The sequence below is a fragment of the Pseudopodoces humilis genome, chromosome 1 (assembly GCF_049639895.1).
Source record: "Pseudopodoces humilis isolate 2021_Gansu_Grassland_sample_001 chromosome 1, ASM4963989v1, whole genome shotgun sequence".
NCBI classification, from domain to species: Eukaryota; Metazoa; Chordata; class Aves; order Passeriformes; family Paridae; genus Pseudopodoces; species Pseudopodoces humilis.
In genome coordinates, this window is record NC_142200.1 from 32,138,518 (window position 1) to 32,156,073 (window position 17,556).

A 17,556-nucleotide genomic window follows, 5' to 3' on the forward strand; every position below is an offset into this window, starting at 1 on the left:
TTCCTCAGGCTAGCTTGCTGCTCTGATGGAGTGGCCAAAATTCAAACAGGTGTAGTAATTCAGTGGGGTAAACTGATACCGATTTCTCAAGAAGCAGTCAGGCAGTTGATAAGTTATGTTTGTTCTCAGTAGAATACTAACAACAGAACAACCTAACAGCTTTGCCAGAAATATAATACATCTATAATAAATATAATAATTCATATAATGAAACACAGAAGGGCTTATACGACAAGCAGCAAAAAATGCTCTTTCCTGTAGCATTTCTATGGCAATAGTGGGAAAGATCATACATGACATTTGACTGGCTGTGTGAACAGAGACTTTATGCAATACTAGAAAAGAGAGTCATGCAGATTCAGTATTGCTCTTCAGTGTAAATGTATAGGTAAACTGCTACAACTGTTGTAGCAAAGATATGTTTTTTTTTCCTAAGAACTGGGTTGTAGTAGTGCTGTCAGACTCTTTAGGATTATGGACATGCATTGCATTTTTCCAGGAAAGGCACATGTCAATCAAACAGATGTTGTCCCCCCCCTCAATTCCCCAAATATCTCTGTTATTCATTGTAATTGGAGTCCTTGGTAGTGGGGACAGTTTATGGGTTATCAGATTAACAGGAACTTGTGCCAGACTTGTGTGTAACTTACTTTTTGCTATTGCTGTAAAAGTATTGCTTCAATCGAATATTAAGCCGTTTGAAAAAAAAAAAACAAAAACTTTTTAAAGGATAAATAAAGTGCTTACTGTGCTCATGTAGTTTAGGGAGGAAAATATTTTATGTCCATAAATGAGTCTTCTTCCTTTAAAATACACAAGTATGTTATTATATTTTTATATCATATTACCTGGTATATACCACTTTTGGTACAGGATAAAATTGCCCTTTCAAATTAAAATTCCTCTAGCTCACAGAAGCCTTTGTTGGCAACTTCATGAGCTTTTCTACCTTCTGTATAACTTGAAGGTTCTTTTGTAGCACAAAAATAGGAGGTGTTCCTTGAAACACTGAAAGATGCTCATCATCTGACTTTTTTTGTTCAACATGTAGTGCTATGTGCATACACTCTGAGAAATGCTTAATATTACTTTGTCAGGAAACAAGGTATATATTGTATTTATCTATTAATGCACTGACCTCAGGTGGAAAATAATTTTGGAAATAATATCTCAACTTCTAGGTAGGTTGATTTTATTGAAGAAAGTCAATTAAACCATGGTAACTTACTTATCTGACGCTAGAACTTTCCAGTTTAAAAAAATTTGGAGTGAATTCTACCCAGAAAGCTCTAACTTGCAATTCATGTTTGCCTCCTGAGATGAAGCCAAACGATTTTCTTTTGTTTGCCCTTTTCCCTCAGGTGACATGACCCTCCTCAGCACTGCAGACTGGTTGCTCAGCCCTAGCACACAGAGCCCCGCAGGTTTGGGTGCTGCAGTGGGCGCAGCAGGCGTGGGCACTCCGCATGCGATTTCGGATCTTGTCCCAAAAGTGTCCCCACAGATTAGCTTGTGCCTGGCCGTTCTGCTCTAAGCTCTCTAATTTGAAAATTCCTGTCTCTGATTGCTCTTAAGTGACAAAGAAGGAAAAGTTTTTCAAAGAAACTAATAGAATAATTTATTTCTGAATGAGATGTGTGCCAAGAGACAAAATTTGTGAGTGAAGCAGATGCCTAAGAATCTGAAGGTGGAATTTTTACATCTAATCTGTTTTATCTTGAGAAAATGTTTTGTTAGGCTCCTTGAGCTGCTAAAGAGACTTAAGAAAGAGTGGAGTGAATGAAGCAAAAGTTTCCTATTTTTTTAATGAAGGGTGAAGTAAAATTATTTTTTCTGGGATTCCTGAAGCAGAATCCTGCTGAGACACAAGTGGCTGATTGTAAGGATGCGGTTGTAAGGGCTCACTGAACGCCTCTTTCTAGATGCTGCAATGTGGTTTGCTTGTTTGTTGCACATGGAGTGGGGATTTGGGTTGCTGAATATTCACATGTCAAATATAAGATGTGAAACCAGATTCTAGTCTGCCATGCACACATTCTCACTAAGGTGGAAGAGCCCTCCTTCTCTAGCATGAGATCTTCATGTGACAGAGAAGCAGGGCCTCTAGGTATTTGCATGTTATAAATATCTTGTAAAGATATGTTAAATTTGATTTGACTATGGGTGTGATTTTGACAGGTTTCCATACCCTGAAGCACAGGATATGTTCACTAGATGAGGGGAGGGGAAGAAAAAAGAAGGAAAAAAAAAATCTGTCCCAAAGTGAAATGGCTGCATTTCAAACAAATGTTCATTAATTCCTCTAACGCACATTTTCAGACTTGTCTTCTATTGATGTTTTTCTGCAAGAGGATGTGGTTGGAAGATAGCTCACTTTGTTAGATAATATTTTTAGCTTCACACTCAGCTGTAAGTTTTGAAAGCACTGAATGGGGATTTAGTTATGCAATTGAGTCTGAATTTAACCTCTACGTGCATCTTATATATAATAATTCTTTGTGTGCTTAATTTCACTTTGATAGAGCTAAATTCATCTCTTGGCCAGGCAGCATGGTCTTCACTGATGGGGAAGTAACAAGGAAATTACAGACCTTGAGCAGATAGAAATTTCCCAGGATCAAATGCAGAGGACTAAAATGTCTGGCTAAAGACACTCAGAAAAATCAGTCCTAGTATGCCAAGGTGATGCTGGTTATATAAATACCACAGTATTTGAGGTTTTCATGTTCTCTTTAAGTGTATTTCCACAACATACCCTCTATTGTAGGAAAGAGCAGGTGCTGGACACCATAAAAGTTATGGCCCTGTATAACTCGCCTCAGAAAATCTCTTAAAAAAAAATTACTGGAGTAGAGAGCAAAATGTTTGTAGTTTTGCCTTATCTCTAATCTTCCTTTGTCAGTGAATTGCCATGGTGGGTTGATACTGAAGGAGTTAAAGGAACAATAACAACAGAAGCTCATAAAATTGCCATTCATTAAGTTTTACCAGACAGCTGGTGGCTATTCCAACACGGTGCCCGCTTTGGTAGATGCCCTTTCGAGGGGAAAGGCCGTGAGTAATCAGTAAATTTGAAAGGAGTAGGAAATCTGTTTTCCATGGCAGACAACTGCATCCAGTTTCTGCCTACAGTGATCTTTACTTTTATCTTAAGAATGTAAATCAAATCTGATGGATGGCATAGAGTGAGAAACAGAAGCCTGTGGCCCATCATGATGGTGTTTTTTGCAACTGGAATGGAAAAGAACAGATGAGGACTAGGAGAAGGAACTGTTATTTTCTGAGCAGCTACTCTTCATTCATTTAAGGAGTACAGACCTGCTACTGCCCTTCTCTTTGAGTGTTCAAGGAGGAAGGAGAGAAGGCATTGTCATATCAAGTGGGGAGGGAAACTGGATAACAAATTGAAGATCAGATTTTCAAAGATACATAGGAAGGGAGGCTTCAAAGGGAGTTGGACATCAAAAATCCTTTGGAAAAAAATGATTCTAGCTCTTTAAGTACCTGCTGCAACATGAGAATGAGACCTGACACAAAGGCAGTCAAAGCTCTCCACTACGAGACTATCTGATTTGTAGCCATTAAAAAGGTTGTTTTAAGTCTGGTGAACATAAATCCATCTTCAGGGTTTCAAAAGGCACTGTGTGGTGTGTTTGCTGTCAAGTTGCAGTATTACAGAATGGAGAAAAAATTGTTTTCAGTATTTCCTAAAGTAGTGGGGGAGTAAGATGTTAAAATCTAGAGAGGGTAGAGCTGGTTGTTGTTATGGCATGTGATATAGATTTCTCTAATTATATTTCTTTAAATTCTAGCAGTATTTTGCTAATATGCAAAATGTTCTTTCAGCATTGCAATTAAGCAGTTCACATCAGTGGATGATTTTTCATTTATTCCTATTTTTTTACATTTTTCGTATTTTTGTGTGCTTTGTGATGTAAAGTTGTGGTAGGTGATGGTAATCAGACAATCAGGAATCAGGAATTCTTTTGGTGATCCTGTTTGGATTCTGGTACTTTTAATTACTCATTTCTGGAGTTTCTGCTAATTATAAATTCTGAAATTTCTATACTTGATTTTGCAATAAGGAGCTTGATGGTATGAAACTTATAATTGATACCTCCATATTTAGACACCCTGAAATAATAGCATAGTAAAGGTAGATGTAATACTTGCCTTTCAGTAGGGTATTAGCATCATGAGCTGTGGATGCTGACTTCTTTACTCATCCCAGAAGAGTGCAGGAGGACCGTTGTTTGGCCAGGGGCAAAAACTGCAGAGGTCGTGGGCTCCCAAAAGCAAGCTGGGGGTCCGTAGAGGCTAGTAAGAATCTTCCACATGATGTCACTTCTGGAGGATAAAAATCAGATACAGCCAATTTATGTGAAGGCAAGGAGCTGACTTAGACTATCCTTTCTTCCCTGCTCTTCACCTTTTCTTTCCTTGCTGTATTACATTGGCTTCCTTCCAGACTCGTTGTCTTACCTGTGCTTTTATTCTCCTGTTTCACCAAGAGTCTTTCTGTCCTGAGCACATGTAGCATAATGCTCTATTATTCCTCTTTCATAGGCACTTGACCAGTGAAATTACTTGTCCACTTCTCTGCTGACTCAGTCGAGCAACTCTTGTTGCAAGGTCTTGGGGAGGAGACTGGCTAATAAATATTTATGTACTTACTGTCTTTTCTATATGTATGTGCATCCATTTTTGAAAGAGTCCCTATTTCAGTTTCCACCATACACTTTTCCTTTCAGGAAGGACCTCATATAAGTGATAAGTTAGTAGCAATACTGGTTCCCACAGGCATTTGAGGTAAACAAAATACCCCAAATGACAAATTAATTTTAAAGAAAAAAGGGAAACTCTTAGAAGCACCATTGCTTTAATATCATTTATTTTTGGAAGCTTCTCATATAGATATTTACAGCACATGTCTGTGGATGAAGCGTGGTAGTGTGAGAGCACTGTTTGAGTGTGTCTGAGGGTCCCAGAGCTCCATGTGAACAGTGGTTGTGCACAGGCTGTGAGGTTTCAAGGACCTGTGAGGATATCCACTACTTTACTGAAAACTAGCCACAACACATCGTTCTAGGGGTGGTGTCTTTCCAGTGTGACCAGCCTGTGCACTTGTGTGATTCTGTACAAAAATGTCATATGAAATGGTGTATGTCCTGTGCCTGGCCAGTGATACAGATGAGAAGGAAATCCAACCCCGGCTGTCACTGTGCACCTACAGAAGGAACAGAAGTGGAACATCTTAGCCAAAGATCACACCCTAATTGGGTAGTATTTGAAGAGCCTTAGCAACTTCAGACTTGTGGTTTGATGATTTAGCGTTTGGATTTGCATCTTATAATCTTCTGATGGATTTTGCTTGTCCCCAGTAGATGAAAAAACATGAAACTTGGTTACACTTCGGGGATAGCCATGTCATTTGACCCCTGGTCAGTGAGTGAAATACCTGTGTCACCAGGTTTGATGAAACAAGCTAGGGAATTTACTGCTGTTGCTGCTCCTGTGGCTGGAGGGGAATGGAAGCTAGCACTATCCCTCTTTTTCGGGTGAATTTGGCTTTAAGTCTGTCAGTCCTGGAGTTCAGACATGGGCCAAATATAGAGCATACTATTTTCCATTTATGAAAAGTCCCACCTGCTTTTTCATTGTGCTTCTGTCTTCAAGAGATAGTCTTGTGTCTTGTACACCTAAATGGCAGAGCAGTCTTGACTTCTCCATGCTGCTCTCTTGTTCACTTGAAGACCTCCACGATCCCAGAAGGTAGTAAGGACAACCTTCTTTGCCTTTAATGGCTGGGCCTGTGATGTTCTGTGGTAATTTTGTCTGGCTTTGGTTAAAGAATATGAATACTGTTCGTGGACACTGCAAATTGTTAAACATGTGTGTGGTCTGATTCCCAACTGAAAAGAGGAAAAGGAAAAATGGAAATGGAGTAGTCCGTGACACTTCTGAAAGGATTGGTTTTGGATATATGCTTCCTCCATTTGCAGAGGAGAGATACAAGCATTTGGTATAATTGGACCTGTGAGTGTGAAGGGATAAGAACCTTAGTTTGACTCAGATACTCTCATCTCCCAGCTGCAGTGAATTTTAATCCATGACTGTACTTGTCAGATAAATATCCAACTTGAATCTTGCTTAGAAGCTACAAATACTGTCCACCTTATCTCTGTCCAGATGTTTTTGAAATTTTTTTCTGATTTTGCATTGTAGCAGTGACACCATTGCTTTGTAAATTGAAGGTCTTTACTGCTAAATGAGGAAGTACAAGGGTGTTAAAGCTCTTTCACCTGAAATGCATAACATAAGAGGAAGATGAGGGTCATGGGGGTGTAGATGGCAAAACCTAAGTGTTAGCCACAGCCCAAATACTGGAGAAGTTTTGAAGCCTCTCACATCAGAGGAGGGGAAAGCAGGGAACAGTCTGAACTAGAATGTGCTGCTTTGAGCAGGGACTTTCTTTGAAAACCAGACAAAAATTTAGGCTGGAAATTACCTTTTGGTAGTTTCCAGACAGTGAGATTCAGGAAGCATTCTCTGTCTTGAGAAGCAGTAACAAGTTTATCAGGCTTCATGGTCAGAAGCTGATGATTTGATAATCTGTGATAGAGACGAAAATATCCTGGATAGGAATTAGCATAATTGAGTAACTTGTAGCCTTTTTACAATTGCAAGATTTTTCGCTACAAACAGAGGTCTGTTTGGATAAAATAATGGAAAATATCATCAGCATAGAGCTTCAAGGTAGAATTTTTGTCTTGTTGTTAGTAAAAATTATTTTTATGCTTCCAGGTGAACTTTAGGCTTCTGTAGTGAGTACAGGAAGAGGATGGTGTCAAGCAAAATAGCATGTGAACAACAATTGATACAAAGTACTTAATCAGGATTTTCATGGTGTTTAGTTACTACTATTATTTGAAGATAAGACCAGCCAAAATCGGGCAAGAGATTGTGTTTTTATGTATGCCTATAAACAAAGTAACCACCACACTTTGTTGAGTCTCTCGTAGCCCATGAGCACTGAGAGCTGTCAGCCAGGAATAATTTCATTTTTCCCACTTTTTGTACAATACAAAGAATATAATGTCATAGTTAACACTATTCAATCTTAAAAGTGCAAAATTAAAATCAATTTAATGTCAGGCATGTTTGCAATATTTCTATGCTGATTTAATGTATATGGCATAGCTGTTAACAAAGATGAGTTCAGCAGAGCAAGGAACATATATAAATACTTGTATATATTTAATGTAATAAGAGCAATTTTTAAAAGCTATTTTAAAACCTTAGTTTTTTGCATGCTTGAAGGTGCAAATCTTTATGAGTTATTCCTACAATTTCTGTTTTAGGAGTAGCCAAATATAATGTCTAAAAATCCACATTTATAATGGCCAGCATCTTATTCCTGGGAACACTCTTTACTGATGTATATACCAGGAACTGCATGACAAGCTGTGAACTCAGAAAGTTGTTACTTGGCCAATGAACCACATGAACTTGTGGGTTCTGGTCTGAAGTTCTCTCTCTCAATAGAGTTCAGAAACTGCCATGTAAGTCATTTTTTTAACCACCTTTTGCTATACAGCTGACAGAGACTTGCACTTGCAGTCTCTGAGTTCCTTTAGAAGAAAAATCTTAACAATCTATTAAACATTAGATCAGCAGTTGTGTTATCTCTAAATTTTTTTGGTTTTTTTCTCCAAGCTAACATTTGTGCTATTATCTGCTCCTCCTATTTTTTCCACTGTTCTGTGTATTTTCTTGCACAGTTTCTTTTTAAGTTTTTTCAGAATCTCACAAATGATTAGAAAAAAAAAAAGAGAAAAAAATATCTCTTTGTTGACATAGTTTCTTAAGCTCCTTGATATATAAACCAAATCTAAATCACTAGTTCTAAATAAACACTGACTTTTTACAGCAGATTAAGAAGACATTAGTCTGCTTCTTGAACTTCTATTGATAATCTGTTACTTGAGTGGTTTGGGTGGCACTAGAACTTAGTCATACATTACATACATACAAATCAAAGTCTGTCTCTAGAATTCAAGTCTGATGATTCTGAACCTCTGTAAGTGTCAGTTTGGATAAAGGAGCAGCAGAAATGGGAACTTTGGAATTTTCCTGTGTCACTTTCCATGGTCTCTGCCACAACTGAGCGTGGTGTTGCCTGGTAGTGGCAAGCTTGCAATGTGTGCTGTCTAGATGTGGCACTATTCCCACTCATTTCCCAGTGTCATCTTGTCAAAGCTTAGGACATGTTGCAGAAATGTTAATTGTCCTGGAAAATGTGAAGAGCTGAAATCCAGAGCACCCGTAAGCAGCATGTGGCAGGGCCAGATCTGTGCCCTTCCAGCTTCTTTGGACAGCTCCATATGTCTCTCATCATAGATATGGATGACTCATGTGCTGCAGGGATAGACTGGGAAACTTGTATTCTTGGGCAGTCCCTTTGCAGTTCTCTTTCCCTGTGATTCCAGGGTGAAGAATATCCTATTGCAGGTCAGTTGTGCCTTGGACAACTTCCTTTGCAGTAAGAGTACATGTAAATATTTCCAGCAGGTAAACCCATGGCTATTCTTCTCAGTTTATTTCTTTGTATAGCAAGATTTCATCCTCTTTCATCCTCTTAAATGTGCTTAGGCTGATAGAAGGAAATATGCCGTAATTTTCAGACATTTTGATTAAAGTGTTTGGGGAATGGAGAGTTTTTCAGTACCTGTTTGTCTTTATTAAATTCCCATCTAACTGTGACATAAAGGTTTATTAAGGTTGTGGTTGTTTCTAAAGACACCGTTCTAGGGCATGTATATTATCACATAAGTAATGGGTATTCAGATCCAGGGATCCAGGAAGAATGGGAACATCCTTTCTTATATCCTGGGGTTTTTTTATATTCAGAGGATAAAACAGGTGACAGAGAAGACAAAGTTTTTAGTGAAAATTTGTTAAGCACTTCAGTCAGCAGCTAGAATTCCTTCCTATGAGGACTCATTGTATTTCATATGTCTTCCTGTATCTCCAAAAGTAGTGTGTGTAGTAAACAGCATTTAGTTTTAAGCTATGTTGCACAGAAGTAGAGACAGAAATTATATTCAGATGTTTTTCTGAAAATGCTATCTTGAGCAAGGATTCAGATAGGTGCTCAGAGGCTCATCCAACCTATCCTTAAACATTTCAAGTTTGGGGCAGCCACAGTTCCTCTGGGGAACCTGTTCCTGTGCCTCACCACCCTCAGAATAAAGAATTTCTTCCTGATATCTAATTTAAACCTTCTATCTTTCCCTTTGTATACATTCTCCCTTTTGCTGACACTACATGCTCTTGTAAAAGGTCCTTCTCCATTTTTCTTGTGGGCTCCCTTCAGGTACTGGAAAGCCACAATTAAGTCACCCCAAAACCTTTCCTAGGCTCAACAGTCCCAAATCTCATAGCCTTTCCTTGCAGGGGTGGTGCTCCACCCCTCTAATCATCTTGGTGTCTTTCCTCTGGACTTGTTCCAACAGGTCCATGTCCTTCCTGCACAGGATTCAGCACTCCTGGCAGTGTCTCAGAGAGCAGAGCAGGGGGCAGAATCCCCTCCCTTGCCCTGCTGGCCATGCTGCTTTTGATGCAGCCCAGGATGCAATTTGGCTTCCTGGGCTGCAAATGAACATTTCCAGCTCTCACCTGACTTCTCATCCACCAGAAATCCCAAGTCCTTTTCAGAAGAGCTGCTTTTTATCTAGAACAGTTGACACTATACTTCTCTATGTTGTGTGAAGCAGTTCAGTGTAGTCCTCAGACTTCTAATTTGCAGTGATCCAAAAACAGAATATGGAATATTGTTTCTCCAACAGAGTAGAGGAAGAATTTTGAGAAAGCACATACTGCAAACTTCCACCCTTTACTCCAGGTTAGGCTCATCTGTCTTATCTTCCTCTCTTTTCCCATACCACAGACACCAGCTATAGAGGAAAGCATCTTTTATTGTTATTCCCAAATGTATAATTGCATTATGGAAATTAGGTTTGGAAGACTTCCAGATTTTTGGGAAACTTGGAGTAGTCTATGAGAGAAGTATGAGTCTGACTGTAAAATGTAGCCGTGATAACTTTCTAAGAAAAAGCAGAAGATAAGGTAGATGCTATAATTTTTCATATCTAGATTGACAAACTATAGAACATGCTGTAAAAGTCTGTTAGTTTCTGAAAAAGTACTTGTGATAGACACTTTGCAATAAATATTTCATTGGATCTGTGTGTTAGACAGTATTTAGTCATTAAATCGATGGTGAATAACTTACATGCTGTGTTTTTAAGAAATACCTTTGTATTTGAGTTATGGTTCAGATCATGAGCTCACTTTTGGAGTGAACCTCATGGCCACCTTTTCTTACCACATTAAATCCCTTTAGGGAGTCTCTTGGACTTCACTTACTTCAAAAAAGCTGCTTTGCAGAAGTGCAGCTAATGTTTTCAAGCTGAATAACTGCTCTCAAAAATGCCCAGCCTCTGGACACTGGGCCCTTTACCCCAACCATTTCACTTCATGAAACTTTCCTAAATGGAGTGCATTGCTTGTTAATGCAGACACAGCAGAGTTTTGTGTGCAGCTAAGCGTTGACCTCACAAGTTAGCAGACAGAAATCCTGCATGAGTCCAGAGAAAAGAATGGATGATTAGAAAAATCTTGTGAGATTTCTTACAAATCCCACAGAGGAGGCTTGGTGAAGGAAATAGACATGGAGAAATAGGAACGTGGACTGGCAATGAAAGGAAAGGTCTTTCTCTGCCTCTGCCTCACCCTTTCCAAACTTGGTACCAAAGGTTTCAGATAGTGGTTGTAATTCCTGAACATACATGTATGGACAAACTATATAGGGAGTAGCTGTTGGTGCCTATTTTGCATACATGCCAAGTCAGCCCTGTCTTTGCTCTTTGGATCAGGATACTGCTCTGATCTTAGCATTACAGACTTTGCACTGGACTGACAGAAAGGGAAATTGTTTATTTACTTGAGGTTTTATTAAAAGTCATTAATTGATTATTAATTATGAATCAGCATGAGCCAGGCAATAATGTCTTGGTCTCTTTCTTTTTTACTCTCAGACAGCTGCGTTATGTTGTGGGTGCAGAGGGATAAGATGCAAAAGCATTCTTTGAAGTATTTGGTGAGGACTGTGTCCTCTTTTTTTATTCAGGGTTGTTGACTATAAAGTTGGTTTTCATCTTGAGAGGAGAAATCCACCACGAGAAAAGTGTTTTACTTCATCACAAATTAATTTTCCTCTGAAAAATTACTTAATTGGAAACAAAATTTGAACAGCCCTCAGCGAAAACCATTTAAAAATCATTTCCTCTTTTGTCTTACTCAATTTGCTGTCTTTCAAGTCTGTAAATACTGTGTGACCTGATCTAAATGTGGATCCTTATTGTTGGGTCTGCAGGATTAAGAGGAATCAGGACAGGTGCAGAGAGTTGCATGGGGACTTCTGGTTTGTTACAGTGGCCCTTATTCCTTGGAGACAGGAATAACCCTCTTGACCATCTTATATTCGTGTGTAAATCATAGCTGCCAGTATTTTGCATTGTTTGTATACACAAATACATAAAATGCAAAATATTGATAGCCATGATTTAGAACATTTTTGTCAGATTTTTGTTTTATTGAGTTTGTGTTTGTAGTGAGCGTGTGTGCATGCGCCTGCAAGAATATTAGGAGCATATAGAATATCTTCTGTTTATATTTCTATAGTTAAAACAGAACCAATGAACAGCAGTGAGATCGCTACTACTACTACCACAGACGGGTCTTTAGACAATTTCTCAGGATCAGGTAAGGAATAAACAAAAGTTTTAAGCTCAGCATTTTTTTTCTTTTATTGTTTTCTTATCCCATGTGGTCTAAACTTGTGCATCTCTCTTAAAAAGCCTTTTGTACTTTCCAGCTTATGCCTATTTCTGTTCATTTTAGTCTGAGTCAACAGGAGTTTTCCCCAAGTAAGGAGCATTACAGTATCAGGCTTATTAATGTCCATTGGTGTCTTTGGTGGGAGTCTCACTCAGGAGTATTCTGACCCAGAGTAATTTTTGTTTTCTGTGAGTAAACACACATGCCTCTGTGATTATTATTCTAATTGAGGGGTAGGTCTTCCTCACTTATTGTAATTTATTTTTCCAAAGTATTCATTCTTTTGTCAGGCTTCTTTTCTTAGAGGAAGCCAAATTCCTCTTAGCTTCTGACATGCAGAATACTGTGACACAGACATGACTACAGACATACAGACAAATACTGTGAGAACAACCTAAGGTGTTTGCTCAGTTTTGCACACCTGTGGACTAACTGTGGTATTTCTAGCACATTGGTTTTATGGTGCAAATCAAATCAGAAAAGGATGTAATAATATATTGTGGGATTACATTTCCATAGTAGAAAAATTTGACATCTCACAACCAGTCAGATTCCTAGTAGCCAGCCCTTTCCTGATCTTGTCACAGCCTCCATTTTCTGCACAGGCTGTTGGGTATGAAAGCCCCAAAAAAGATTTCTAATGTATTATAATTCTCTGAAAGAAGAAAATACAGTGTGTACCTAATACAAACAACATAAAAAGCTACGTACAGCTGTGGTGATCTGAATAAAGGTTGGACTGTAACATTTGCCATGTCTGCAGCCTCACAGGCCACAGAAAAGAAAAATTATTTGGTGTAGAAAGCACAGAAAGAGGCTCCCTGCCTCCCTCCCAGAGTGTAAAGATGATGGATTTTCCCTGTAGCTGGCCAGGAAGGGGGTAGCTGGCGAGGGGTAATTAAGCGTGCCTAGTTTATTTCCAAGTACTTAGCAATAAGGCCTGTTGTTTCTCGGGCTGTCTGATTTTACAGTAGTCTCATAACCCGCTGCTGACCTCTTCCTGGCAAAGGCTTCCTGCCCACCTTGGGACCTAGAGGAGAAGTGACACCCAGACAGTAACCAGAGAGGGAAGGGCTCCCAGAAATATCGCCCCGAGCAGAGTGGGCCAGCAGAGCTGCCGGGCAGCACCCAGAAATGCTGACAGAAATGAGCTGTGTTGGTGGGGGCTCCGCACAGCAGCGCTGCTGGGGCTGCTCGGGGAGCGGCTCACAGCACAGCCTCCTCCGCTTACACGTTTCACTAACTGCATCTTGGACATCCTTATGCAATACTGATTTGAAGGGCTTCTTAGACAGCAGATAAGATGGAAAATAGAAACGTAATAAGGTAATACATAGTCTGTATTACGATTTTTTTATCTTTTTTTTAAAAAGAGGCGCGTGCTCTGAAGCGGGCCATATGTTTTCAATCGAGGCAGGCATAAAGCTCCTTCATAAAATGTAGGTCTTAAAAATTCTAAAAGTTAATAAAATGTTGCACTTGAGATATCAACAATTCTTTGAAAATATGAAGGGAAATGTTTCCATTAGGAAATAGGTTGTTTGTATAGAAAATGTTGCCTCTGTGCAAACAAAGAATAAACTACAGCTCAGGAATTGTACAGAGGGGCAATTTAGTGTTTGAGATTTGCAATCAAGATTTTAATGTTGAGCATTCCTGTATAGATCCTCATAAAATATTATTTTCTATCTAAGGTATCAATGATATTTGAATTTAATTAAAATCTTGTTAATACTCTGAAATTCTATTAGGAAAAATAATATTTATCTTTGGTGTGTGTATTTACACTTCTGTATGCTTTCTTTTCTCCTTGGTGCAGCAATTGGAAGCAGTGGTTTCAGCCCAAGACAAACACACCAGTTCTCCCCACCACAGATTTACCCTTCCAAGTATGATATCTTTTTAAAATAATAATAGTAGTAGTAATAATAATAACTGGAATAGGCAGATTTTAACCTCATTTAAAATAATAATTGAGTCCATCTGTTAAGCCATAATTTAAACCGCAGCAGCTTCTAGGGAAAAACTATTTTTTTTTTAAATGCTAAGAATGTATTTGAAAAGTATTTGTAAAGTTCTTATTTCACTTATTATTTTATTTCTGATTTCTTACTGTTTTGTCTCTTAAAGTTTCTGTTGTCTAGCACAGCCTATCATTATGTGTTAATGAAGCAGCAGGATTATAATAAGGCTAAAAATGAGTACACACATGTCTGTCTAATGCAGTGTCTGTCCTGTTTTCTGTCATTTGTAATCAATAGCAGACCCTACCCACATATTCTTCCTACCCCATCTTCACAAACGATGGCTGCGTATGGGCAGACACAGTTTACAACGGGAATGCAACAAGCTACAGCCTATGCCACTTACCCCCAGCCCGGCCAACCCTACGGAATCCCTTCCTATGGTAAGAAATCACAGCCATGATAGTTCATTCCTGAGGTAAATGGTTTTTTAGATCAAGATTGTGTGACCCTTGGGTTAGTACTTAGTAGGACAGCTGTGCTCTGGGGCATTTCTTGTGGAGGACTGTTAATTTTCCCACCTTGGAATGAGTGATGCTTACTTTATGTATTAAAGAGCTAAAAAGCTGCTCAAGATTAACCCATTTTGGGATCAGGAGGAGAGGTTCATTAGCTTTTTGTGGGTGAAATCAAAAAATACAGCAGGGAAATGGGAAAAGAGATCTCAGGGCTTCCATGACACAGGTCCAGCTCCTGGTGACCTGCTCAGGTCTCTGCTCCCCAGCAGTGCGTGAGGTTACATTGGGATGTAAAAGTCTGAATTTCAGCTGATACAGATTACTAGAACCCAGATGAATCTGTGAGGCTGTGCTGATTTTCAGCAGGCAGAAAAACTGATTCAAAAATGCCTCCATCAAAAAAAACCCCCTCACTTTCCAATGTTTTAAAACTCCCTGGAGGTGAAAATTGAGGTAAATTGCCAGTAAAGCTCTGTCTGCCTGATGACAAAGATAGTACTAAGTAGCAAATATTTCCCAAAAAAATTAATTTAAAAACAAGCTGCCATGGGTGAGACCATTTTCCTGCCAGACTGTCTGCTGGCAGACCATGTAGCAGTGCAGCAGCAAGGATGCATTATTAGAAAATAGGTCTTATATTCCTCTGGAGGAATATATTAAAAATATACAATCCACATGCTTTGAGCAGTATATTTTGTAAAAATATGTTCAGATAATTTAAGTTTTATACCAAAAGGACAGAACTTACCATACAAGCTGTTCACTTTAAAATTGTTAAAAGTTTTAAGTGCAAAACGAGCGAATCTTTCATTTTGAAGTCTGCAAGTTGAAAATCCACTGGATCTCAAAGATATCCTATGGCAGATTATGGTGAACAGTAGATAAAAGAACAATATTATTATTTCCCCTTGCTTTATAATAGGCTTTTAAGTATAAATTGGATGTTTCAGTTTGAATGCACATGTTTTAAACTTACACTGTGAGATGGGGAATCTTGGACACATGCACACACATACACACACAGAGGAGCTCCTGTTGCTGATGAAAGCTTGTCTGCTAATTCCATCTGGATCAGGTGGGATGATGACAGACAATCCTTTTCCCCACCCTGTTTTTGTTGACCTGTTTCTCCTGTGGACACCTCGTATTCACATTTAGCTGACTGTCAGACTAGGCTTGGGCAGCCCAAACAATGACTTTTTTGGTTTTTGCTTGGTTTCCCTGGATTAAATCTTGGTCTCGCTGAAGTCAACTCTAAAATTCCCACTGACTTCAGCCAGGCCTTGATTTCACTGCTTGAGTTTAGCTGTCTCACTGTCATCAGAGCTGTAATTGAGAGTTGCTTTACTTGGCAACTGCTTGTAGGGGTTAACATGCTTGCCTGCTCTTTTGTTATGGTTTGGTTTTTTGCCTAGTCCATCCCCCGTGCCTAGGACTTCAGATAAATTTGCAATGTTTTACATTGCAGAGCTACTTTTGACCACTGAAATCCTCAGCTCCTGAGCCAAGAGAATTTTGACATGTTTTGTTCCTTTCAGACTTGTGACATGTGGCTGGTGCTAAGGTGCTCCTTGCTGATGTACTTTAAAGAAGTAATATTTAAAAGCAAATAACTATTAAAAGTTTTGGGATTTAACATATATTTTTGCGTATTTAAGGCATACCATATAATATTTGCTCCCAAATGAAATTGGGTACTAATTTGCAATAGGCAAGAACTGAAGCTTTGCTTAGAGCCAAAATTCTGCTCTTTGGTCTACAGTTTAGACCCCATATACCCTCTGTCTTGCCTTTCTTTCACCCAGGCAGAAACCTTACAGCAGGATAAAGGGAGAAGACTTACGCCTATGTGAAAGGAAAAACTGAGTTGAGGCCTCTTTGTTTCTTTACTCTGGGTCTGCTGGAAGAAAGAGTATTCATGAGTTCCTGTATCAGCCTGTCTCAAGTTTTCTCTCTAGAGTAGAGTTTAGGAAGGTGCTGTCTCAACTGTACCACTAGCCTCTTCATTTTTCCAGTTCCCCACCTCCACAGCCATGCAGGCAGGAAGGGGGGTGGAGGGGAATGCCATTGACAGCTGTTGCCCTGGGGCTCCTGGCTCTGCTTCATCTGTAAAGCCCCTGAGGAGGCTGGAGAATTTCCTGGAGATCTTTCCTCCTGCCTGCTCCAGCACCAGCATCTAGCAAAGGCTTTGCTTACCAACTTCTTTACTTTGAAGATCCTGGCAGTCCTCTTGTGTCACTGTCCCTTCCCACTTCCTTGAGTACATTAGACTTGGGGGAAGGGAGCACCAAGGTTTGATGAGTGAAGGCTTTTTGGATGAGAGCAAGCGTGAGGGTAAGTCCCAGGAGATGAAAGGCTCTTCATAGCATGGAGGTTTGCAAAAGGGTGTGTCAGTGCCAAGTTGTCTTCACTCGAGTGGCATCCTCCTCCTCCTGCTTTTGATCGTCTCCTCCTGCTCTGTCTGAGATGGACAGTTGGATCAGGCTGTTAAAGGAAATTTAGACTAGAAATTTAATGCTTAATTGATTTAGTTAAACTTTCTCTAAGCTGTATTTAATCAGCATTTCAGAAGCCCTTAAACAGACAACAAATAGGGATTGTTGATACCAAACCATCCATAGCAGGAGTTTCCCCTTGGAAATGAGGTGTCAAGATTTGTCATTCGAACTGCTTAATTGTAACATGAAACAGAAGAATCAAGTAAGCATCAGGGAAAAACAAGCAAACAGGTTTAGCACGGCAGTTAGAAGGTCTGGCAGAAGGAATGAAGGTTAATTAATGACAACAGTTGAGAAAGAATTACTTAGACGTTGGAAAATATGCTGCCATTTGTATATAGGGAGGTATTGAAGTTTTGCCAACACAGTAACTTCTGAGACCTCTCCTACCTTGAAACATTGTTGAATATTGTCTAAAGAAAAATCCAACTATTAAATGGATTTAGATTAGCAGTAATTTTCAAAGGAATGTTAGTAATTCACACTTAGTTAATTCAGTTCAAATATTGGTTTCTGAACAATGAGGTATCATGGAATGCCACAGTGAAACCTAAGAATATTGTATCACTTTTCCATTACTTTGGCTATAATTATTTTTAAATGGTAGTTCATGTTGGGACAACCTTATAATTAAAACTAAGAGACAGAAGCTGAATTGTGTGCATTTCCTCAGTA

At 39.1% G+C, this 17,556-nt stretch overlaps 1 protein-coding gene across 9 annotated transcripts in view; it reads left to right on the forward strand.

Annotated features, from left to right (window-relative positions):
• EYA1 (EYA transcriptional coactivator and phosphatase 1) overlaps positions 1–17,556 on the forward strand; it is a 157,112-nt gene that overhangs the window by 75,610 nt on the left and 63,946 nt on the right. For 4 of the 9 annotated variants that reach the window (XM_014257268.2, XM_014257285.2, XM_014257273.2 and 1 more), the window contains 4 exons: positions 1,362–1,424; positions 11,746–11,826; positions 13,721–13,790; positions 14,163–14,308. In XM_014257268.2, coding sequence (XP_014112743.1) covers positions 1,362–1,424; positions 11,746–11,826; positions 13,721–13,790; positions 14,163–14,308 — 360 coding nt within the window. The remainder of the gene's footprint in view (positions 1–1,361; positions 1,425–11,745; positions 11,827–13,720; positions 13,791–14,162; positions 14,309–17,556) is intronic. The other 5 variants (XM_088056682.1, XM_088056685.1, XM_005517100.3 and 2 more) reach the window with 3 other exon arrangements.